The sequence below is a fragment of the Schistocerca serialis genome, chromosome 8 (assembly GCF_023864345.2).
Source record: "Schistocerca serialis cubense isolate TAMUIC-IGC-003099 chromosome 8, iqSchSeri2.2, whole genome shotgun sequence".
In the NCBI taxonomy this organism is placed as follows: Eukaryota; Metazoa; Arthropoda; class Insecta; order Orthoptera; family Acrididae; genus Schistocerca; species Schistocerca serialis.
Window position 1 is genome coordinate 163,578,832 of NC_064645.1, and position 20,613 is coordinate 163,599,444.

The 20,613-nt window shown below is 37.6% G+C and overlaps 1 protein-coding gene across 1 annotated transcript in view; it reads right to left on the reverse strand.

Annotated features, from left to right (window-relative positions):
• Window positions 1-20,613, reverse strand: part of LOC126416431 (little elongation complex subunit 2-like) — a 221,806-nt gene that overhangs the window by 130,318 nt on the left and 70,875 nt on the right. Inside the window, exon 4 of the mRNA XM_050084151.1 lies at window positions 9,663-9,794. Within this exon, the coding sequence (XP_049940108.1) occupies window positions 9,663-9,794 (132 nt within the window). The remainder of the gene's footprint in view (window positions 1-9,662; window positions 9,795-20,613) is intronic.

Consider the following 20,613-nt stretch of genomic DNA (forward strand, 5'->3'; position numbering starts at 1 on the left):
ACTTCCAACATCATAGTACTGTAGGTTGTAGTCCTGTAAATGGTCAACATGTATTTTTCCCCCCATTCAATACATCCTACTTAAGTACTGTCACAGGCTTGTCCCCATCCTATCCTATCCTATCCTATCAGTAGCATGGCCACCTGTAAAAGCAGTCATCATACATTAGCTCCGCTGCAATTTCTGTGTGGCATTTAATATGGGCATGATCAGCATCCAGCTGTTCACCCAGATGTATGGCCAATGCCAAACTGGCAAAGAGCATAGTTGACAACCCATTGGCAAAACCTGCTACTCAAAACAACATGCTTGATTTAGAAGGCTACTTAATGACTTGTACCATCTGGATCTTTACCCTCAACACCAACTTCTTGAAACTGCATAGATGGAAGATGTCCTTGCAACACATCCTTTGATCCTGGCCTTAAACTCTGCTAGCCTGTCCCACATCCACCTCCACACTGTCCCAGGGCCCTAACTTCATGCATCTTACACCCACACCCTCTTCCCCCTAGTCTCCCCTTTCTCTGTTCTGTCTCCTCCTTCCAATTCACTCCACCAGTCATCGTCATTGCACACTAACCAACCTCACTGGTGCTGTTGTTGGTGCTTGTGTCACATTCCTATCACATGCACCTGTTGCTTTCCTCCCAACTGTCAGCAATCCTTCCCCAATCCTCCCTCCCACTCCCTGCCTTTCACATCTCGTCCACTCCACCAGATATAACCCTTGACCTGGGTCAAGCTGTAGAATGGCAGTCCAGCACAGTGTACTCAGCTGGCATAATGTAGCCACACAGGTGTACGAGTATCGTTATGTATGTGTACTCATGTCAAAAAAGGAGTCATCCAAAAGTTAGCAAAGATATCAGTCTTTTTTATGTGCCTTTCCATAACTCAACGACTCTACTATTCAGTGAGTTTTTACCTTTTCTCCTCAAATTATTTACACAGTTCTTTTGACTTTCACAACTTTAAATATAGTGGTGAAATGCTCACTAAAAAGGTGTGTTTTACCAAGACTGGATAAAGTAACTTTCCTGCATTTATGCATGTGTTTGGTATTTTGGATTCGGGACACAAAATGAACAACTAAATGATTTCGTTGCGTCTTTCCGAGGTTGTTTCTGTCTTACGACTAGATAAAATAGCATAAAAGCACAACAGGTCTTGCATAATGGCAAATGCATCCTTAGTTGTCACAGTGGAAAGGTGCAGGATTTGCAGAATCTTACTGGTAATTGTAAACATCTCATGGCTCCGGAGAATACACTGAAAACTATAAATTACTGTTCCAGCTCTGTACTATCACAAACAAGTTTTAGTGAATTAGGCCTCATAGTGTTTTGTATTAATTTTGAGAATGTTCCACTACACAATTCTGCCAGAACCTGAGGAGACTATTCTAAGTAAGGAATATAGTCAACAAAATCTATCATTGTTCTCCATAGTGCACTTCAACTGTATGATAAGCTCTGGACTCATGAAAGCCTATTGTTGTCATATTGCAATTATTGTTAAAACTATTTATTTCACCCAAAATAAATAAGATTGGAACAAAACTTTTTGTGTTGTGTATGTTGGCCTGTCTATATCTAAAATTTTCATGTGTATAAAAATATGCAAAACAACAGGTCTGTTCCACAATATGAAGGAAAAAATATAAAACACAGGGCAAACACACAGGACGATCTATTTGGAATCTGGACACACACTACGATTATGTAACAGTTGCATGTGGTACTGCTTGCAGGAACAAGCGCAATACGCCAAAACTTCACAAGATACTGGAACTAAGGGTCCACTTTGTGTCCAATGGTATGATATTTTCCACAAAGTGCTGCAACAAAGGAGATGTCTAAATGTGCACTAACTAACACAACAGAAATGCTTGAGATGTTAAAGACTGATAAAGAAAAAGAAGTAATAAAAAATTTAGAAACCACAATGTGTTTTAGATCTGAATGCAAATACAGGGACAATGAGACAATCTGAAATGTTATTGAGCTCATGTGGGTGGACTATAACAGTTAGAAGAAGGGACTAAATCTATTTGTTCTTTGTCAAAAAGGTCATTTAAAAATTGAAAATAACGACCCAAAATCAAACCTTTTGGACCTATTTAAAATTTCCTTTCCTCTTACATATTTTCTTTCTTACACAATATTAGAACCAACTATTTGATGTTATAATTACACCATTAAAATTCATTTTTTCAGCAAAATATTCTTGATTTCCAAACGCACTGAAGAAACGAAAAAACACCTTGAACAGGTAGGTGATTTTTGTAAAGTAATTCTTGTAATATATAGCAATTGACTATTGCAATAGTGTTTCCTGTTTAGCAACTGTTCCAAGTACGCTGTAATTTAATAAGCAGAAACAATAAATGCTAATTTTGTAGTGCGTGAACTGTCATGAGCTATTCGTCCAGATTAATAGCAATACAATATTGTTTAACTTGTTGTATTCACATTTGTTAACAACAAATGTATTTTGTCTACTTCTGGGCTTTCTCTTAAGTAGTACAGTAGAGTCCCATTCATCTGAACTAATTGGGACCAGACCTTGTTCGGATTACCGATTTGTTCGGTTTAGTCGGAATTATGGTGATGAGTTTCTAGAATGAAGTATACCAAGCAAATAAGTAGGTACACCATGGTAACAAATGGGAACAAGTGTGGGAACAATGGCTCCCTCTCACTCCCTGCCCTTGGGGTTGAGCACTGTTGAGACCTTTGTAGTGTCTGAGATCAGTGGCTCGCAAAGCGCTTGGTTATGTTAGTTATCGATCACTGGCACATGTAACAGTTGTATTGTATTTGTTCAGGTGTAGTGGCGTATGTATTTTCATCTTGAGTAAATGGAAACATGCAACGTTAACTCTCAAAGAAAAACTGAATGCTTTGAAGCGGATAGACAATGGTGAGAATATCTAACCTGGCAAAGGAACTGGGTGTTGGTAAAGCAACCATTTATGATTGGAAGAGGAACCAAATGAAGCTTGAACAGTCCTGTGCAATGTCTTTGAGAAAAATGCTCGAAATTCGACAGACTTCGAAACCGTCCCAGTACGGTAAAGTAGATGAAACTCTTTTCCTTTCATTTATCCAGGAAAGAGAAAGGCGAACTTCTTTGAGTGGAGCACTGGTTCAGGAGAAGGCTGTTTACCTGAACAAGTTAATGAATGGTGATGAGTCTTTTAATGCAAATTGGACAGATTCAAAAAACGTCATGGAATTCATCACCTGACAATTACTTGAGAGAAGCTTTCTTCTGACCATGATGCAGCACAGGAATACTTGGGTGAGTTTGAAAAAATGATAAATTTATAATGCTGACGAGACTGGCCATAATTTTAAGGCATTGTCAACAATAAGCCAGGCATCAAAAGCACAAGACCAAATTCCTGGTTTTAAAATGTGCAAAGATCATGTGACTTTATTAGCGTGCAGCAACACTGCTAGTAATCACAAGCTGCTTTTAATGCTGAGCGGCAAATCTGCTAGGCCCAGAGCTTTAAAAAACTGCAACTTGAAGTCCCTCCTCGTACATTATCGTAACCAGAAAAAAGAACGGATGGATGGTAAGCTGTTCAAAGAATAGTTTCACGGCCAGTTTGTTCCCTCTGTTCAACAGTTTTCTAAGGAAAATCATTTGTCTCCCCATGCAGTCCTTTTGATTGATAATGTGCCATCTCACCCCAGCACTGAGGAATTAAGTGATGGAGAAATTGTGGTAAAGTTTTTGTCACCGAATGTTACACCACTTCTACAGCCGAAGGACCAGGGCGTACTGCAAAAAATTAAAACTGATTTACAGAAAACAATTTTTAAGAATGCTGACCCAAGATGATAGCATTCCTTTAGTGGACAAAATAAAAAAGACCAACGTGAAGGATGTTGTTTATCGGGCTGCTGAGGCATGGCAGAATATTGCAGAAAATACTCTGAGAAAATCGTGGAGAAAACTGTGGACATCTTTTGAATTTTAGGACAATCTAGTTGAAAATGAAGAGGAAAATCTACAACAAATGGTACAGACAATCCCCTGGATGTGAAGAAGCTAGTGAAGAGACATAGATGAGTGGATGGTAGCGGATGAGGCATGTGTGGAGAACCTTACTGACGCTGATTTAGTTGCTGCTGTGATTCAAGACCAGGAAGAAGTGGACTGCTGTGACGGAAGTGGCAATGAGCCTGAAAGCGACAAAGAAGAGATGGTGCCACATAATGATGCAGCAGAAGCCCTTGACTTCACGCTACGTTATCTGGAGCAACAGCCCACTGCTACACCTACTGATTTGATGTTTATAAGATGATGACGCAACTATGCGTCATATAACAGACTGTCTTCATTACACCAAAAAACAATGACTGAGGTTTTGTCATCTAGAAAGTAGGGATAAAATGTCCGCTTTTCTTTCATTGTTATGCATTGTTTAAACCTAATGTTTTCTTGCCAATTTTTCTAATACATGTTTACTGTACTGTGTAAATTAAAATGGTGTGTACGTACAGCAGTTTTCCACACAGTTTTCCATACTTAGACAAACATTTTGCATGTTCAGATTATCCAAATTTTCACATTACCGGGGTTCATATTAGCAGGACTCTGCTGTATTAGCATTTCTAAGTTATTTTTAAAGCAGTTAAATATCACTACACCTATACTCCATGTACAACATAAAACTATGAAAAATTGGAAAGTACTACATGGAATACATACAACGGATGAAGTAAGAGTAGTCACACATTAACACTGTGTAACAGATAGTTTCAGTCGCAGACAGACACATAAACAAAACAAGATTCAATAAGTAGCAACACATCTGAACCATGTCCATCCTTGGAGCCACAACGGTCTGCCACTGTGGCCCCACCACAGTATGTGTGACAATCATGTATTTGCTACGTCCATTGCCAAAACTTTTCAAAATTCTGTAGGTCATTCAAACTTTACATCAAAGCCCAAAGAGATTTACTTTGTTCTAGTACAAAGAAATCTCTGCTACTCTGATATCGGATTTCACCAAGTTTATAAAACTTGTTTTTAGTGGAATTATTTTGTTGAACACTTGCTTAGTGACAATTCAAAATTTCAATTATTTGACAAAGTGCAAGACACTTTCATTTAAGACACTGATGCTGAAATTAGCACCTTTTCTTTTTACCAAAGCTAGCCTACTGAAAGCTTTATTGGAAATGTTTATTTGTTACTGTCCTTGAATTTATATTAGTCTAAATTACAAGTATTTTCAATTTTCAACAAAGGTCTTCATTTAAAATCAGAATTTAATCTTATCTTTGTAACTTACAACAGACAATAGAAAATCCAAGTTGGAATGTAGCAATATAATGAAAAGCATAATTGCTACTCACCATATAGCGGATCTGCTGAGTCGCAGAAAGGCACACCAAAAATACAGTCGGAATGTTAGCTTTCGGCCAACAAGGCCTTTGTCAAAAATGGACAACATGCACACGCACACACGTGCGCGCACCCGTGCCCCCACCCACACCCACACCCACCCACACCCACACACACACACACACCCACACACACACACACACACACGTGACCAGTCTCTGGCAGCTGAAGCCTTTTCATTATATTGTAACTTACATCAGAACTAGCTGATTATCCAGCATTGGCCAGTAGATTGGAAAATGAATTAAATTTATGTACAGAAAATAAACAAACTATTTTCATTTGCATTTTTAAACTTAAAACTATAGCACATAAATTATAAAACAAAATCTTTTAAAAATGCATTGAAATATTAAATTAACACAAGACTTGATGATATGCAATATTTTCAGTTTCCCCTCCAGGAACAAGAATAAACAAATTTTAGAGTAAACCCACTCTTGAGCAAGTAACATAAAACTGTCGATACGAGTTATCCCTCTATGTCACAAGCTTCTATTTCCATTCTCAGGTGTGCTGCGGATGCCCTTGCCTCAAGTAATTTTCTTTTTCAGATATATACCTGTACCAAATATGGTTGAAATTACTAGAAGTATTCAAAGTTATGCGGTAAGTGTCCCCCTTTCCTACTATCAGCCCCATCTCTAGGGGTTAAATGTCACCACGATTATCTCCAAACAGTCTTGCAAACCCAAAAACAATGGTTTAAACACTAATGTATGTAGCTTGGTTTCAATTATTTTAATATGTCAGCCTCTTCATTCTCACACACGTGCATGCATCCTGAAAATGATTCCGATATCTTCCAACGTGCCACTGCACTCAATGAGCCACTCAAGAGTTATGCTTACATGTTACGACTTTTATACGCCAACTCTGACAACTAAGGCCATGTCCTACATGAGCAACAGAAGCGAGACACTTCTGGATACGCGACACTCCAGCGACAAGCAGCAACATTGGGCGAAAACCTTGGGTGTCCTGTGTGCGAGCGACCATGTCACGCTACAAGATGGCTGCTCGCACCAATCAGCTGTTTCTATAAAACGGCGTCCTTAACGTGTAGATTACTGTAACTGGAGAGTAAGGCTACAGAGTTAGGTTTACTTAAGAAAATAAAGTGAAAAGGAATGCTATGCATGAAATTTACAAAGGGAGGAATCTCCATGGAGAATTTCATAAGTATCGTCAACTACAAAGATCACCAGACAAGTTCTTGGAATACACGTGAATGAGCAGAGGAGCATTCGACTATCTCATCAATAAATTACATATGAATGTTTTTTTTTTCTTCTTTCTTATTCTTATTTTTTTTCTATTTTACATGATCAAGCACTTTTAACAGCCAATAAATGCGGAGGAATGACTATTACATGACTGACTACGCTAAATACTAACATAAGCGCACAGATTGATACCACTAGACAGTAGCTAGCTGTCGTGTAGGGGTAGCGTATACAGTTAATAATTACATGTAAGGAAAAGGTTCTGGGTTCGATTCCCTGCCATTCTAATATTTTCACTGACTCAGTTATGATTCTGTGTACTATGTTTTATGTACACCGTTTACACTGCATCGCTACGTATATTTTTAAGGTCTTCCCAAAGAACTTGATCTTCACACCTATCCCAGTATATCACACACATTTAATTCCTAATAAATTACAATGAACTATGAAATTTTACAGATATTTGATGTTGCGAACGCAATCCATCAGCAGTCAGTGTTATGACCAAGCATTTCAATTACTCTAAATAGTCTGTAAAAGTAAAGCTTACAAAATTTTTGAAAAGAAAGTCAAACGTTTTGTGTAATGATCTGTCTAAAAGTATGGCATAAAAAATATTAGGGAAATGTTTGGTGCACCTCATTTTCTGTTCATGATTTTGAGCACCATACAAAGGCACATGGAACGGTTCTCCGATCCACTTATTTCTTTTACACAAATCATTTCATAAAATATCTGACTGATTTCTTCCATTTTTGAACTTCAAGTATTATTCGGAAAGCATGCTCTTACCGACCCCTCGTTTGCCTTCCTAACGTACTTGATTCGAAGGAAGTCTTTTTGACATTCAAATACCACACCAATGTATCTCTTTAAGTGCAAAATAGCTAGGTCTTGAACAGATGACATTTTTGAAACTTCATTTACAGCAGCTTTTCGTGAAATATTTCAATTTTTCCTCAGCTTATTAATTAAGTTTTTGTTCATTACCCTGATTACTTTCAAGAAGTTAAATATTTTCATGCCAAACTAGACCTCATGCTGGTCACTTTGATACCCCGTTTACCTGTTTCTTTCCCTTTGTTTGGCTATGAAAATTTGGACAATACCTGATGGTGTAAGTTATAGGGAATCTTGTTTTCACTCTGTTCATGTGTTTACAAAAACGTACCGAGTGTTAATCATATGATAAAATAGTCCTTTCTGCGTGCTGTCATTCCCAAAATTCATCATTTCGATATCTTGAACCTTTTATGCCATATGATGATTTTTACGACCACTTGATTCCCAAAGCGTAGGGAAGGTTCAGACGCGCCGCGAGCGACTCATCCGCGGATACAACAACCAATATTTCAAGAATGAAAAGAGAGATCATTCCGGCCTCAACTTTAAATACAATTTAGATATATTGGTTACATTTCATACGCAATAATGTATGGCCTTAAATGAACTATATGGAAAGTCTACACAATGTGATTTTACTTCTACAAATTCTTAAAAATTTCGTGGAGCCATGTACTCAATTTCGTGCAGCAACGTAACCATGATGAATAACGAAAATAAATTCTGACCTTTATCATTTAAGGTTATCAAGCTATAGGTTGCGGAAGAATCAAATTTTTTCACTGAATTGTTTTCTTAAAATCAGATGTTAAGTAATTCACAGCTGCCGTCGTGTCTGCTCCACTGCTTTGCCAAGAAGACACATGGCTGTCACTCTGTGTCGCGCATGCTGCAGTGACAAGATTCAAACACATTTGAATTCAAACATCGCAAGTTGCAGGGGGAGACATGCAGCGACACAGATGCAGCTCACATAGGACACTTCCGTAACTACACCTGCGGTTGTGTTTTGTTGCCTGAAGCTGCCGCGAGCTGTCACTCGCTTCTGTTGCTCACTTAGGACACGGCCTAAGGGTGTTAAAAGTGTTTTACTCTGACAATATTTCTTCCTGTACAGTAAGCCATATGTGCAACACGTTCAGTTTTAATCACTCCAAGCACTCCAGAGTTTCCAACCGCAAGTCAGAATAAATTAACTTCGCGAAATTAAGACAAAATCAGGTGCTCTGTGAAAGCATAAAGGCTAGGGAGGAGAGGACAACAGCTTGTAGGAATGATCTGGATACTGAGAACACTGTGGCTTTTGCCTGCTGCAGAGCGAGTAAAAAAAAAAAACTTTTTGCCCTTGTCCAGTGCACATACTGTTTCACTCCTCTCTACTTTAATCACTTCACTTCACTGAAACTCCTATTTATATATTGGTGACAAATAAGCATAGAACGTACAACAATAGGTTAACTTCTATTTTGGGTGACAGTACTAATTGCACATGAATAAGGAAGGACATACCGTTTTCAAACAATGCCTATTTTTTTACGACTGTGGTCGTAATTGTCTCTATCATATCTTCAGATTCTATTGTCTTTAATTTCATTAACTTCTGAACTCGCAAAGATATCCATATTTTAAAATTGAGCTTATTCTGTGCTATCTGTTTTTGTTGAGGACTTCCTTGTATGTGCATCTTGTTTAGATGATATTGTTTTAGGTGTTCTCGAGCTATGGCGGGGACATACATATAACAAATTAGTGTAACATAAAATACATTACAATAGAAGAACGTGGGCTATTACAGATTACCTACAATAGAGTGCAACAATTTCAGATTCAAGAAGGAAATTAATATCATTAAAGAATCAATGATAATACATAGAGAATAATGGAGGATAAGCTCAAAAGAGGGTGGATTTCAAAAATGTATAGAAACAGAGTCATCAGAACTGAATTTACAACAATAAGACAGAAACACAAAAGAAACAAAGAAAGAAAGAAAGTTTGTATTACATATACTAAAATGATATTAACAATTCGAAATATCTAAGGCCGAAGAAAACAAATATCGGGAGAATACACACTTAGGCACAACAGTCTGGCACAGCATTCAAAGTAACTAAATGTTAATGCATACACTCTCAATTTAAAATATAAAATGAACATTACCTTCCATACTGTATCCACATACTTCTTTATTTCTGGATGTATATTCTTGCATCTCTTTTGATGTGTAGGCCATATGTTCTCAACATATTTGTAAAACATAGGTCTTTCTTGTAACACCTGCTGGTGCAATGTCTGTGGCAAAAATGATAATTTCTTAGATATATATCTCATATATGCGCTAACTACACACAACAGAAAGGCTCACATAGACACTAAATTAACTCACAAAAAGTTTTATGCACTTTGGTAGAACTTCTCTAGTTAAAATGAAGATGAGATAAAAAATTTAAGGTGCTGTAACAAGAGAAATGAAAAGTCATTTAGAATTATGTGTGAGAGGGGTAACTCATAGAGGAGTGCAAATGTAATTCACTAGAAGAAAAGAGACAAGCAATGACTGAGGCACTTCAGATTAAATGTTTCTAAATCTGTGCTGGGTGCAGCATTCCTTTTTCCTCAATTTCTTGCCCCAAAAATCTGCCTTCCAGAAAATATATACACTGAACAGCCAAAACATTATGACCACTGCCCACAACGACATTGGATGCCGCCTGCTGGGGCTGCAGCCACATGATTCGGTAACAAAGTACGCAAGTGGAACAGACATGGATGGGGGATCATCCTAGTGAAGATATGGGAGCAAACGGGGAAATCCAACGAGAAAAATGACTTTGACAAAGGGCAGATTATTATTACACAGAGCCTATCAACGAGTATCTTGAAAACGGCAAAGCTGGTCGAATGTTCACATGCTACTGTCATGAGTATCTACGAAAAGATGTAGAAGGACAGTGAAACTACCACTAGGTGCTAAATGGTTGCACATCCACGACTCTTCACAGAACATAGGGTTCGGAGAAATTGTTTCGCAGAGTTGGATTCTGCATAAACGGCAAAGTGGGTGAAAGTGGATGAATACCAGACAAAAAGAAAAAGTAAGGAAAATCTCAACTGTTTAGACTAAGAAGAGTTACGACAAGATCCATTCGACAACAAGGATCCAGTGTGGAGAGTAAGCAGCCCTCATACAGATCGCGGGGGCGTGGATGCAGTAACCAGCAGTTGATACCAACTGCTGCTCACTGGTGCTGACTACAAATCTGTTCACCGACACTGATGCTGAAACTAACCTTTGACGCTGCCGGCACCCATGCTGTTCACCAGCGCCGATTCCACACCTGTTCACTAACGCAGCCTAAGACTCTACACCGGGTGAGCAAAAGACAATAATTATTCGAATGTAAAGTTAAGGACACTGTTCAATAATAGACTGTTAGTATAGTTATTATGCTCAGAGGTGTATTTTTTTAATGATCACTAGATCTAAAACTAGAAAGAACATGGATCACAAACAGCAACTAGCAGAACCAGCCACAGCTATTAAAGTGACTAGGGAAATGCCAGTCATGTCTGAAATAGTGAATTTAATTGAAGCCCAGCACGCAGATTCAGCAGCTGTAAACGCTCAAATTGCTTCTTTAAGAAAAGAGTTGAATGCTAAGTTAGATGACCAGAAAACAGAGTCAAATGCTCAAAATGCTTCTTTGAGAAATGAACTGAGTGTGAGTTTAAGTGAAAAACAAGAAGCACGAAGTGCCACTTAAAAGTGAAAAGCTTGATGCACAGAGGGCTAATTCAAGTAGAGAAATAGACACAGTGAATACTCAAGTAAATAATAAATTGGACATTCAGAATAAAGCTTTATGATTGTTAAGTGCAAAAGTAGACAAACAAAATAAGGAATTTAGCCAGTTGTGTGAAGGCATGGGAAATCTGAAGACTGAATTTGACATTTTAACCACTAAAAGTGGAAAATCTTAAAATAGATTTGAAGGCTGAATTAACTAGCTCTTTAAGTAGTCACGTCAATCAGCCGTTCACTGACTTTAGTCAGACACAGAGTAACCAATTTTAGGATTTGGCAAATAAACTAGAATTTGATATTGAACATGAATGTAATAGCGTAGAGTCTGAATTGAGCAAAAAACTAGGATCATTTCAAAGTGGCTGTAAGGTTATGTTTGATGCTGTAAACATAGATTACACACCTTAAAGGAGAGTGTTGAGAAACAGGATAAATTATTACCAATAGTCCAATCGCAAATTGCAGGCGTTAACACACTATTTAAGTTGATAATGTAGAAAGAAATTTTAAAGAGAAACTAGCCACTTCAGACATAATAAATATCAGTAATCTAGATGAACAGGTAGAAGAGATGATAGACAGAAAAGTTTCCGCGAGAGTAACCTCCGACAACGTGTCTCCAATTTTATCTTCCGAACTTAATGATACTAAGAGAGGCATAGATAATTTATGGAAAGAATTCAAACTTATCCAGGATAGATCAGAGAACAGAATAACTCTACCTGATATTGTGTTACCTAGTAAAGAGGTGATTGTTTTGCTATGGGGAGACTTTCACACAAAATTTAACGAGAAGTACTGGTTTGCAATTGCTCAAGTGAGGTTAATATCAGATCCATGGGATCCAGGCAGAGTCACATCTGTCTCCCAGGGACGTTAACGTTCTGTGTTAATGGGCAGAGTGATGACCGTCAGATCCTAGTTGTTTTTGATGTTTCTTCTGTGCTATTTTTTCCTGCAGCAAATTTCCTTCAATTGAACTATTCTGTAATCTATTCTTGAATTCTTAAACTATCCTTTAATTTTAGTACATAGAAAATCGGATATGACAGTAAAGTAGAAAACTTAAAAGAGAATCACAGATGAACAGTGATCTCTAGTCATGAAATGAAACAAATAAAATATTATTTGAGTGAAAGGTATAATATGATGATACTAGTTAAACCGAGTGATGTCTAGACGACATAAACTGAACAGAGTATTTTATGTGTGTATGAAATATAGTGTAAAGTGATTAACTGAACAACTATTTGATTGTAGTGTATAATTTTCTATTTTTATAGAACATTTTATACCTTTTATGAAATGTGATGTAAAGGGGAGTGTTTGTATTAGTTTTGGAAGACGTTGGTGGTAAGTACAAGCATAACTAACACCAAATACACACCACATCTTTCAGACAATCCTCATAGACAAGTGTAACTGATTCTTCACCATTTTCGTCCCATACGAGTTGCTAAGACTTTTCTTTGGGGACTTCAAAGGTGAAGGTGAGAATGTCCATTCTGTAGGAGACGTTTAACACCATACCTCCTCCGGCTTCTCACTAAAGTACCAGCGAAGTAGGGATCTTGGGGAAGGGGGATGGGAAGGGTTTCCTGTCTTTGGGGCTATCTTCTTTCTCTTCTTCAATCTTAGCAACCTTTTCTACTTTTTCCTTTCTTACTTCTCATCTGAGTACCGGTCTATCTTTCCCTCTTTACATATTCATATACTTCTGTTGCTAAAGTCCTCCTTATTTTCTGTGGTTTCCAATAACCTTCAACTTATTTCATATAAGTAGGCCGAAGAATCAGGATACACAGACACACTTACGCATACACACGATGAAACACGAAGACGCAAACAATGAAAGTACAGATAAAATTGATGTAAGAACCATCAAGTGTTGTAGGGGGAAAGAATGTGCACATAGAGAAATATGCACACATGGCTGTTTATTGTGATGGTTCTACATCACCTAGTTACTTGAGAACACTATCATGTAGGTATTTATTAATATGTATATATAGGAAATATATGTATAAGAACAATGACGATTCTATATCACATATGTACATAAGGATATAAGTACTATGATAATTCCACATTAGGGATACATAAGAAGGAAGTGTGAGTAGTTAAGGAGAGCAAAAGCCAAGGAGAAACTAATTAGCATAAGCCAAGGAGGAACTAATGAGCATAAGCCAGGGAGGAACTAATTGTGATAATTATTCAGGAATGTCAGTCGAACATTGTTCTGACGATTTGTAGGATAGTGGGACAAGTATAGCGTAAGTAAATATATGATATATTGAATAATATATATGTGGTGCATAATGGAAGCCTAGGAGTGGAAGCGTAATGGAGGACTCTAGGGGATTAAATGAAGTATTAAGAAGTGAGTGTTAAGTGTGAAACAGATTTAGTTTCCAGACAATATTTAATTTTAGTGTACATAAAGATGTAAACGAGGGTAATGAACCATGAGACCTACTCAGGAAAGATAAGGAGGGCGCACCCAGCATGTATTGGATATAAAAGGGCAGGTAGGCGGACCTAAGAAAGGCTGACCTATACTGCGCGGACAGGGGCACCAAGGAGGGGATTGACCTGCACCATAGGAAAATAGGAATTAAAAAGGGGCATACCTGCCAAAACAGAAGGAGAAAGGGTACTCATACGATCAGCTCGTATGTAAGGTATAGGTAATGTTCCTAGAGGGGAAAGGACAGTATTGTAACAAAAGTCACAAAATTTTGCAGAGATTATTCTGGTAAATTTGGATTGTCTATTCCACTAGCATTGTTAAGTTTTATGTTTATGAGTGTCAGAAAGAACGCTCTCATTTTCCCAGCGTTCCTCCAGACTATAAGCTACGGTAGATAAGTAAACTAATATGTACTAAAGAAAAAGCAGTACAGAGAAGTAGAATAAAGAAAATTATAATTAAGTGTCTATGACACCTGGAGTTTGTGATTGGAAATCAAGAATGTGGTCCGCACGGTTCCTAGACACAAAAGTACTAACTCCAATAGTAGGTGAAATGCTCAGATAGTTATTCTCAAAACAAAGATAGAGGAGCTAGATATTAAGTACACGATTACTAAAAGAAATATAATGTACACTGATTAAAAAGTGAATTAGCATTATTGGAGACATTAATGTACATAATGAATATGTATAAAATACCGCGCGTTGGAGCTAAGGGGAGGGATATGTAGTGCCTAGAGAATTTTGGGGTAAATTCTAGAGACACTTGGTCTTCCACCATCTCGAACACTCGATATTTTAAGTATGAATGTGGGAGAGTGGAGATGTGTCTACCACGCCAACGGTTTTTGTGTGTGCAGGATGGACGTGTATCAGGAGAATACTGGAATCGTGGAGGTCGATCGGTGCAGTTAAGTGTTCGCCACTTGTGCCATAGAAGCTGTATGTGATGTACAAGGAGCACGCACGCGTTATTCCTTGTTGGTGTAATGATTGTAGTTGTTAGGAACAAATGAAATATGATTTGACTAGAGACTCTTAATTCAGGTGTTAGACTTGCTAGAAGCAAGAACTGTCTTTAAATTTCTGGTGGTTATTAAACTCACCACATTGTAAATATACTTAATTGTATCTGATGGTTAAAGAAGCAATTGACTTGCAAGAATTTATATACTTATGTGAGACTTGTGGAAATGGAAATATACCAGAACAGAACTGAAAGTATTATGAGAGCACCTAGTTATTTCAAGAGCAGAGAGAGAGAGAGAGAGAGAGAGAGAGAGAGAGAGAGAGAGAGAGAGAGAGAGAGAGAGTTTTTTTTAATCCCTCTAACCAGCATTATTTCTTCGGAGAAGAAGTTGTGGAGATCGACGTAGCCACGTATCCACAAGAGGATCAGCTGAACGTTTCAAGTAAGTCAGTTGCAATAAGAGAAAAGGAAAGTGCACAATCCAGTTTTGCACTGCTTCTCTTGTCGCCAAACCGTTAGAATCTGGGTCACGATTGGGTGCCATCACCGCGTATGCAAATAAGCAGAATATAATTTAAGCGAATTACATGGCCTGTGCATGGACAAGTGATGCCACATACCTCCATAAACCTACCAATAAACTGTTGGATCCCTGATATGCAGAATCAGTTATGTATTTTGTTACAAAGACAGACATACAAGTTATTAAGTAAGTGGTCACAGTGATCTGGCTTATCAGTGTAAATCATGATGTTGGATGAAGTTTTTACATTTGTCACCCAAATGCGCTACTATTGGTAGCATTGTGTCTTAAGGAATTATTATAAAATCAATTAAAGAAATTTTGCTAATGTTCTCTGCTACACTTGTTCAGTGGTGTCTTGTTAGCACATTTTTAAAGGGAACACATATTTTGACGATCACAGTGTGTGGTGGTGGTGGTGGTGGTGGTAGGGAGGGGGACACTAATTTGATAATGATTTGATTTTCTCATCAGTGAAAATGCAGAACTGTGGATACCATATTTGGGAAATATGTGATCTCTTAATGCCACACTTCCCGACATGTTATGTCAACAAACTGTAATTCAAAATGCACCCTTCGAAAACATGTTCGGGACATCACACTTGGTACCTGAATAGGGATTGTCATTTTAACCAACTATTAATCTATCATTCATTTTAGCTTAATTATACTGAATCCAGCCCTGACTTCGCAGATGCTTCATAAACATATCAATAGCTGTTTATTTTACCCTATTTTTAATATTGTTTTGTCCATCTTAGTTAATATGTTCACCACTTATTTGTCAACTTCAAAACTCAACACTAACGCTTAACTGTGTCTATTGCTTCAATAGCTTTTGATATTGTACAAACTGGCAAAGGTTTTAGTTCATCCCATCTTCCCTTTATTCTTGTTTTCTGTCATCTGTTCCTGCAAGACTTAATAAATTGTCATGGACAGACAGAAGGCAGCAACACCACCATTCAACATATGCTTTGAAGCTGAAGTAGTCACTGCTCTTTTCTAATCGCAATATTTGCTGCCACTGTTCAGCAACAAATCTTTTATTCTCTGACATGACATCATCTGTAAGTATCTGATGAAAGCAAACTTTCTTGAAGCAGTCCCAGATTGTGCTTTCTTGTGTGGAATCCCCCACACTTCTTGCAAAATGCACAGCATCCAAGATCGTTAACTTCCGCATTGTAGTATGAAGGCAGACCATCAATACCTTCCTCCTTCTAGTATGAAGGCAGACTAACCTTCTCTGTACAAGAACTTTCAGTGCTTTCTTGTTTCAGCCATTTTATAATGTCTTAATTGAGTGGCTTGTACACTTGGGACAAAAACAACACCACAGTCATATCTTGTATGCAAGAATAGTTCAAATCTAGTCCTTGTTGTTGTTTTTATTTTATGTTTTAATTTTACACATCTAGTTGCAGGGGACCAAATTGATGAGCAAATCTCCAAGTTCATGGAACATGTCAGTACATGAAATACCAACATAAAATAAGAGATAAAATAAAATATTTATGAAACCAATAAAAGACAAACCACAAGTTGATGTAAATGCAGTCAACAATGCAACACAGGAATCAGCTTAATTTTTCAAGGAACTCCTCAAAAAACAGAAGGTGTGACCCATGAGAAAACTCTTCAGTTTTGATTTGAAAGTGCGTGGATTACTGCTAAAATTTTTGAATTCTTGTGGTACCTTAATAAAAATTGATGCAGCAGTAAACTGCACACCTTTCTGCACAAGAGTCGAGGAAGTGGGTTCCAAATGCAGATTGGATTTCTGCCTAGTATTAACTGAGTGAAAACTGCTAATTTTTGGGAATACGCTGATATTAGCAACAAGATACGACAGCAAAGAATGTATATATATTGAGAGGCCAATGTCAGAACACCCACACTAATGAACACGGGTCGACAAGATGTTCACAAACTTACACCATTTATTCCCCAAACCGCCAGGTTATGGGCCAAAAATATACTTTGAGAATGGGAAGAGTTACCCCAAAATATAATACCATACATCATAAGCGAATGAAGATTGGCAAAGCAGTCTACTTTTCACTACTATCACTTACTTCAGATACCGCTCCAATAGTAAAAATGGTAGCATTATGTCTTTGAATAAGATCCTGAATATGAGCTTTCCATGATAGTTTACTATCTCTCTGAATGCCTAGAGATTTGAAACGTTCAGTTTCACGAATCACATGCCCATTCTACGAAGTTGAAACATCGGGTTTTGTAGAACTGTGTGTGAAAAACTGTGATAACTGAGTCTTACTGTGATTTAGCATTAGCTTATTTTCTACAACGCATGAACTTATGTCATGAATTGCACTATCTATAACAGTGCCAAAGTTGCACACATCCTTTACTACAAAGCTAGTGTCATCAGCAAACTGAAATATTTTAGAATCACCTGTAATACTAGATGGCATATGATTTATATAAATGAAGAACTAGAATGGTGCCAGCACCGAACCCTGGGGCACCCCTCATTTAACTGTGCTACACTCAGACCCCACATCACACCCATTCTCAACACTGTGGATAGTGTGACCTACTGGTGTTTGTTGTTAAAGTGAAAGATAAATCAATTGTGAGCTACTCCCTGTATTCCATAATGGTCCAACTTTTGGAGCAATATTTTGTGATGAAAACAATCAAACGCCTTAGTTAAATCAAAAAAGATGCCTAGTGTTTGCAAGCTTTTGTGTAACCCATCTGCTACCTCACAGGAAAAAGAGAATATAGCATTTTCAGTTCTTAAACCACTTCTAAAACCAAACTGTACATTTGATAGCTAATTATGTGAAATAAAATGATCAATTATCTTTACATATACAGCCTTTTCAATAACTTTAGCACACACTGATGGCACAGAAATAGGTCTAGAAATGTCTACATTATCTCTTGCTCTCTTTTTATAAACCAGCTTTACTACTTAATACTGTAATCATTCAGGAAGCAGATCATTCTTAAAGGAAAAAATTATAAATATGGCTAAGTACATGGCTAACATGTGCATCACAGTACTTCAATATTCTGCTAGGTACCCCATCATATCCATGAGAGTCGTTAGTCTTCAGTGATTTAATTATGGACTCAATCTACCCCTTGTGAGTATCATAGAGGAGTATTTCAGACAATAGTCTCAGAAAGACGTTTTCTGAGAAAGTTATATGATACCTTGTAGTAACTAAGTTTTTATTTAATTCACCAGCAATGCTCAGGAAGTGATTGTTAAATACTGCACATAAATCTGACTTATCAGTAACAGAAATATTTTTACTATGAATTGACTTTATACTGCCGACCTTGCGCTGGTGACCGGACACTTCCTTCATGACTGACCATATGGTTTTAATTTCATCCTATGAATTAGCTATTCTATTTGTGTACCACGTACTCTTTGCCTTCATAAAAACACCTTGACTACAAAGTGAGTTAAATATAACTCACAGGAAGTGTTATCTTCGGACCACATGAAGTACCGTATTTACTCGAATCTAAGCCGCACCTGAAAAATTAGACTCGAAATCAAGAAAAAAAAATTTTCCCGAATCTAAGCCGCACCTGAAATTTGAGACCCGAAATTCAAGGGGAGAGAAAAGTTTTGGCCGCACCTACATTCGAAACAAAGTTGGTCCATTGTAATATGAGACACAATTTAGGTCGAATGAATGACGATACAGCTACAGTAGGCTCGAGTCGTAAGCTTAGCAGTTAAGCTTTACTAGGTAGCCATTGCTATGCGTCACGCGCTCCGTCCGTAGATATACGTGTATCTTTCCTTTTTCACGTGCTTCGTCTGGTTTGAATTAATTGCTTATTTTGCTTTGATCTGGTAAGTGCCGTTCTGTTTGTTATAGGTGTTTGCGTCACTCTAAGCTGAAAATGCATTACTGTACTGTGTCATGAATTGTTTGTCGCATTCTGATAATGAGTGTTTACGGCCTGTCCCTGCTCGCGGCATGGCTTGTTTTCGTGCGCGCTACCGCCGCTTACAATTAAAAAAGAGAGGAATTGTTTCATTAGCAAAACAATGGCAAGAGACTGCTATTTGTTGTTACTTACACTGCTGATTACTTTGATAATGATCAACAAGAACCAAATAATCTATTGCTTTTGATAGATGACGTTCTGAACGAGAGTTTAGCGAAAATTTTTCTCCGTTTGAAAATCTTTGCAGGCGCCTCTTTAGTACATTACATTCTGCACAGAAATTAGTCATCTTAGATTTAAAAATCTAGTCAATTGTCGTGCTTCATTTCTGCCTGTATCACTATTAGGCATAAGAATAATACGAATATAAACATGACATGATATGTATATTCTTCCGCGTTTGCTGTTGTCTCACCCTAGTTTCGTAGTTTATTCGGCAGATAGGATTTAAATGAGATAGTAGCAAACACAAAACAATACATGGCAAAATGTTTATATTCGTATTATTCTTATGGCGAAGAGAATACTGTATGCGATTCACAATTCATAAAAGTTCCTATTAGCAACCATCTCTTCTCACAGGTAGGAATAAATTCAGAACGTAGTGTTGGCCATATTGACAAACATCCCAAACAGTCTTGCCAGTCGGATTTTCGTACTACATTGAAATGCTGCTACATTCGAAGATGAACGATACGGAATTTGTATTTACTTCGTTGGATAATGTATAAAATGCAGTGGTCGAAACTCGGGGCGGAGAAGAAGGCCTGTCTTCCACCCTTTTTTTTTAATTTATTTACTGACGCGGAGATTTTGGCGCTAGTATTTATCTTTGTGCTGCAAAGCATGCCTATGCAGCGCTACATATATTCGACGGCAGACATATATTCGACGGCAGAAGTCATTTGTGGCGGCACCTACCAACATTTTTCAGAACTTCCGCTTACTTTGCACTCGATTCTAAGCCGCAGGTGGTTTTTTGGATTACAAAAACCGGAAAAAAAGTGCGGCTTAGATTCGAGTAAATACGGTAAATACAACTCATGGACATTTTTCCATTTAAAGCTCTGTGGTGCAGTTGTAACTCACAGGAGCGTGCTGTGACTCGGTGTTATAGTAGATTATGGCCCCAGTAACAAATCATGTTCGTGGCCTACAGTTTTCATGAGCTCAAGAGTAGTTATTGACATTTGAATTCGTGAGATATATATAACTCACATGGCTCAGTCATATTGGACTTTTCTTATTTTTATTATTTATTTATTATTTAGTTTGACATATTACTGGCACAGTAGATTGCAAATCACATAGAGTTTTATTTAGAGTCTTCAACTCTAATTGCAACAACAATGAAACTGAAAAATTTGGGTCATTCCACTTTGTTTCTCTAA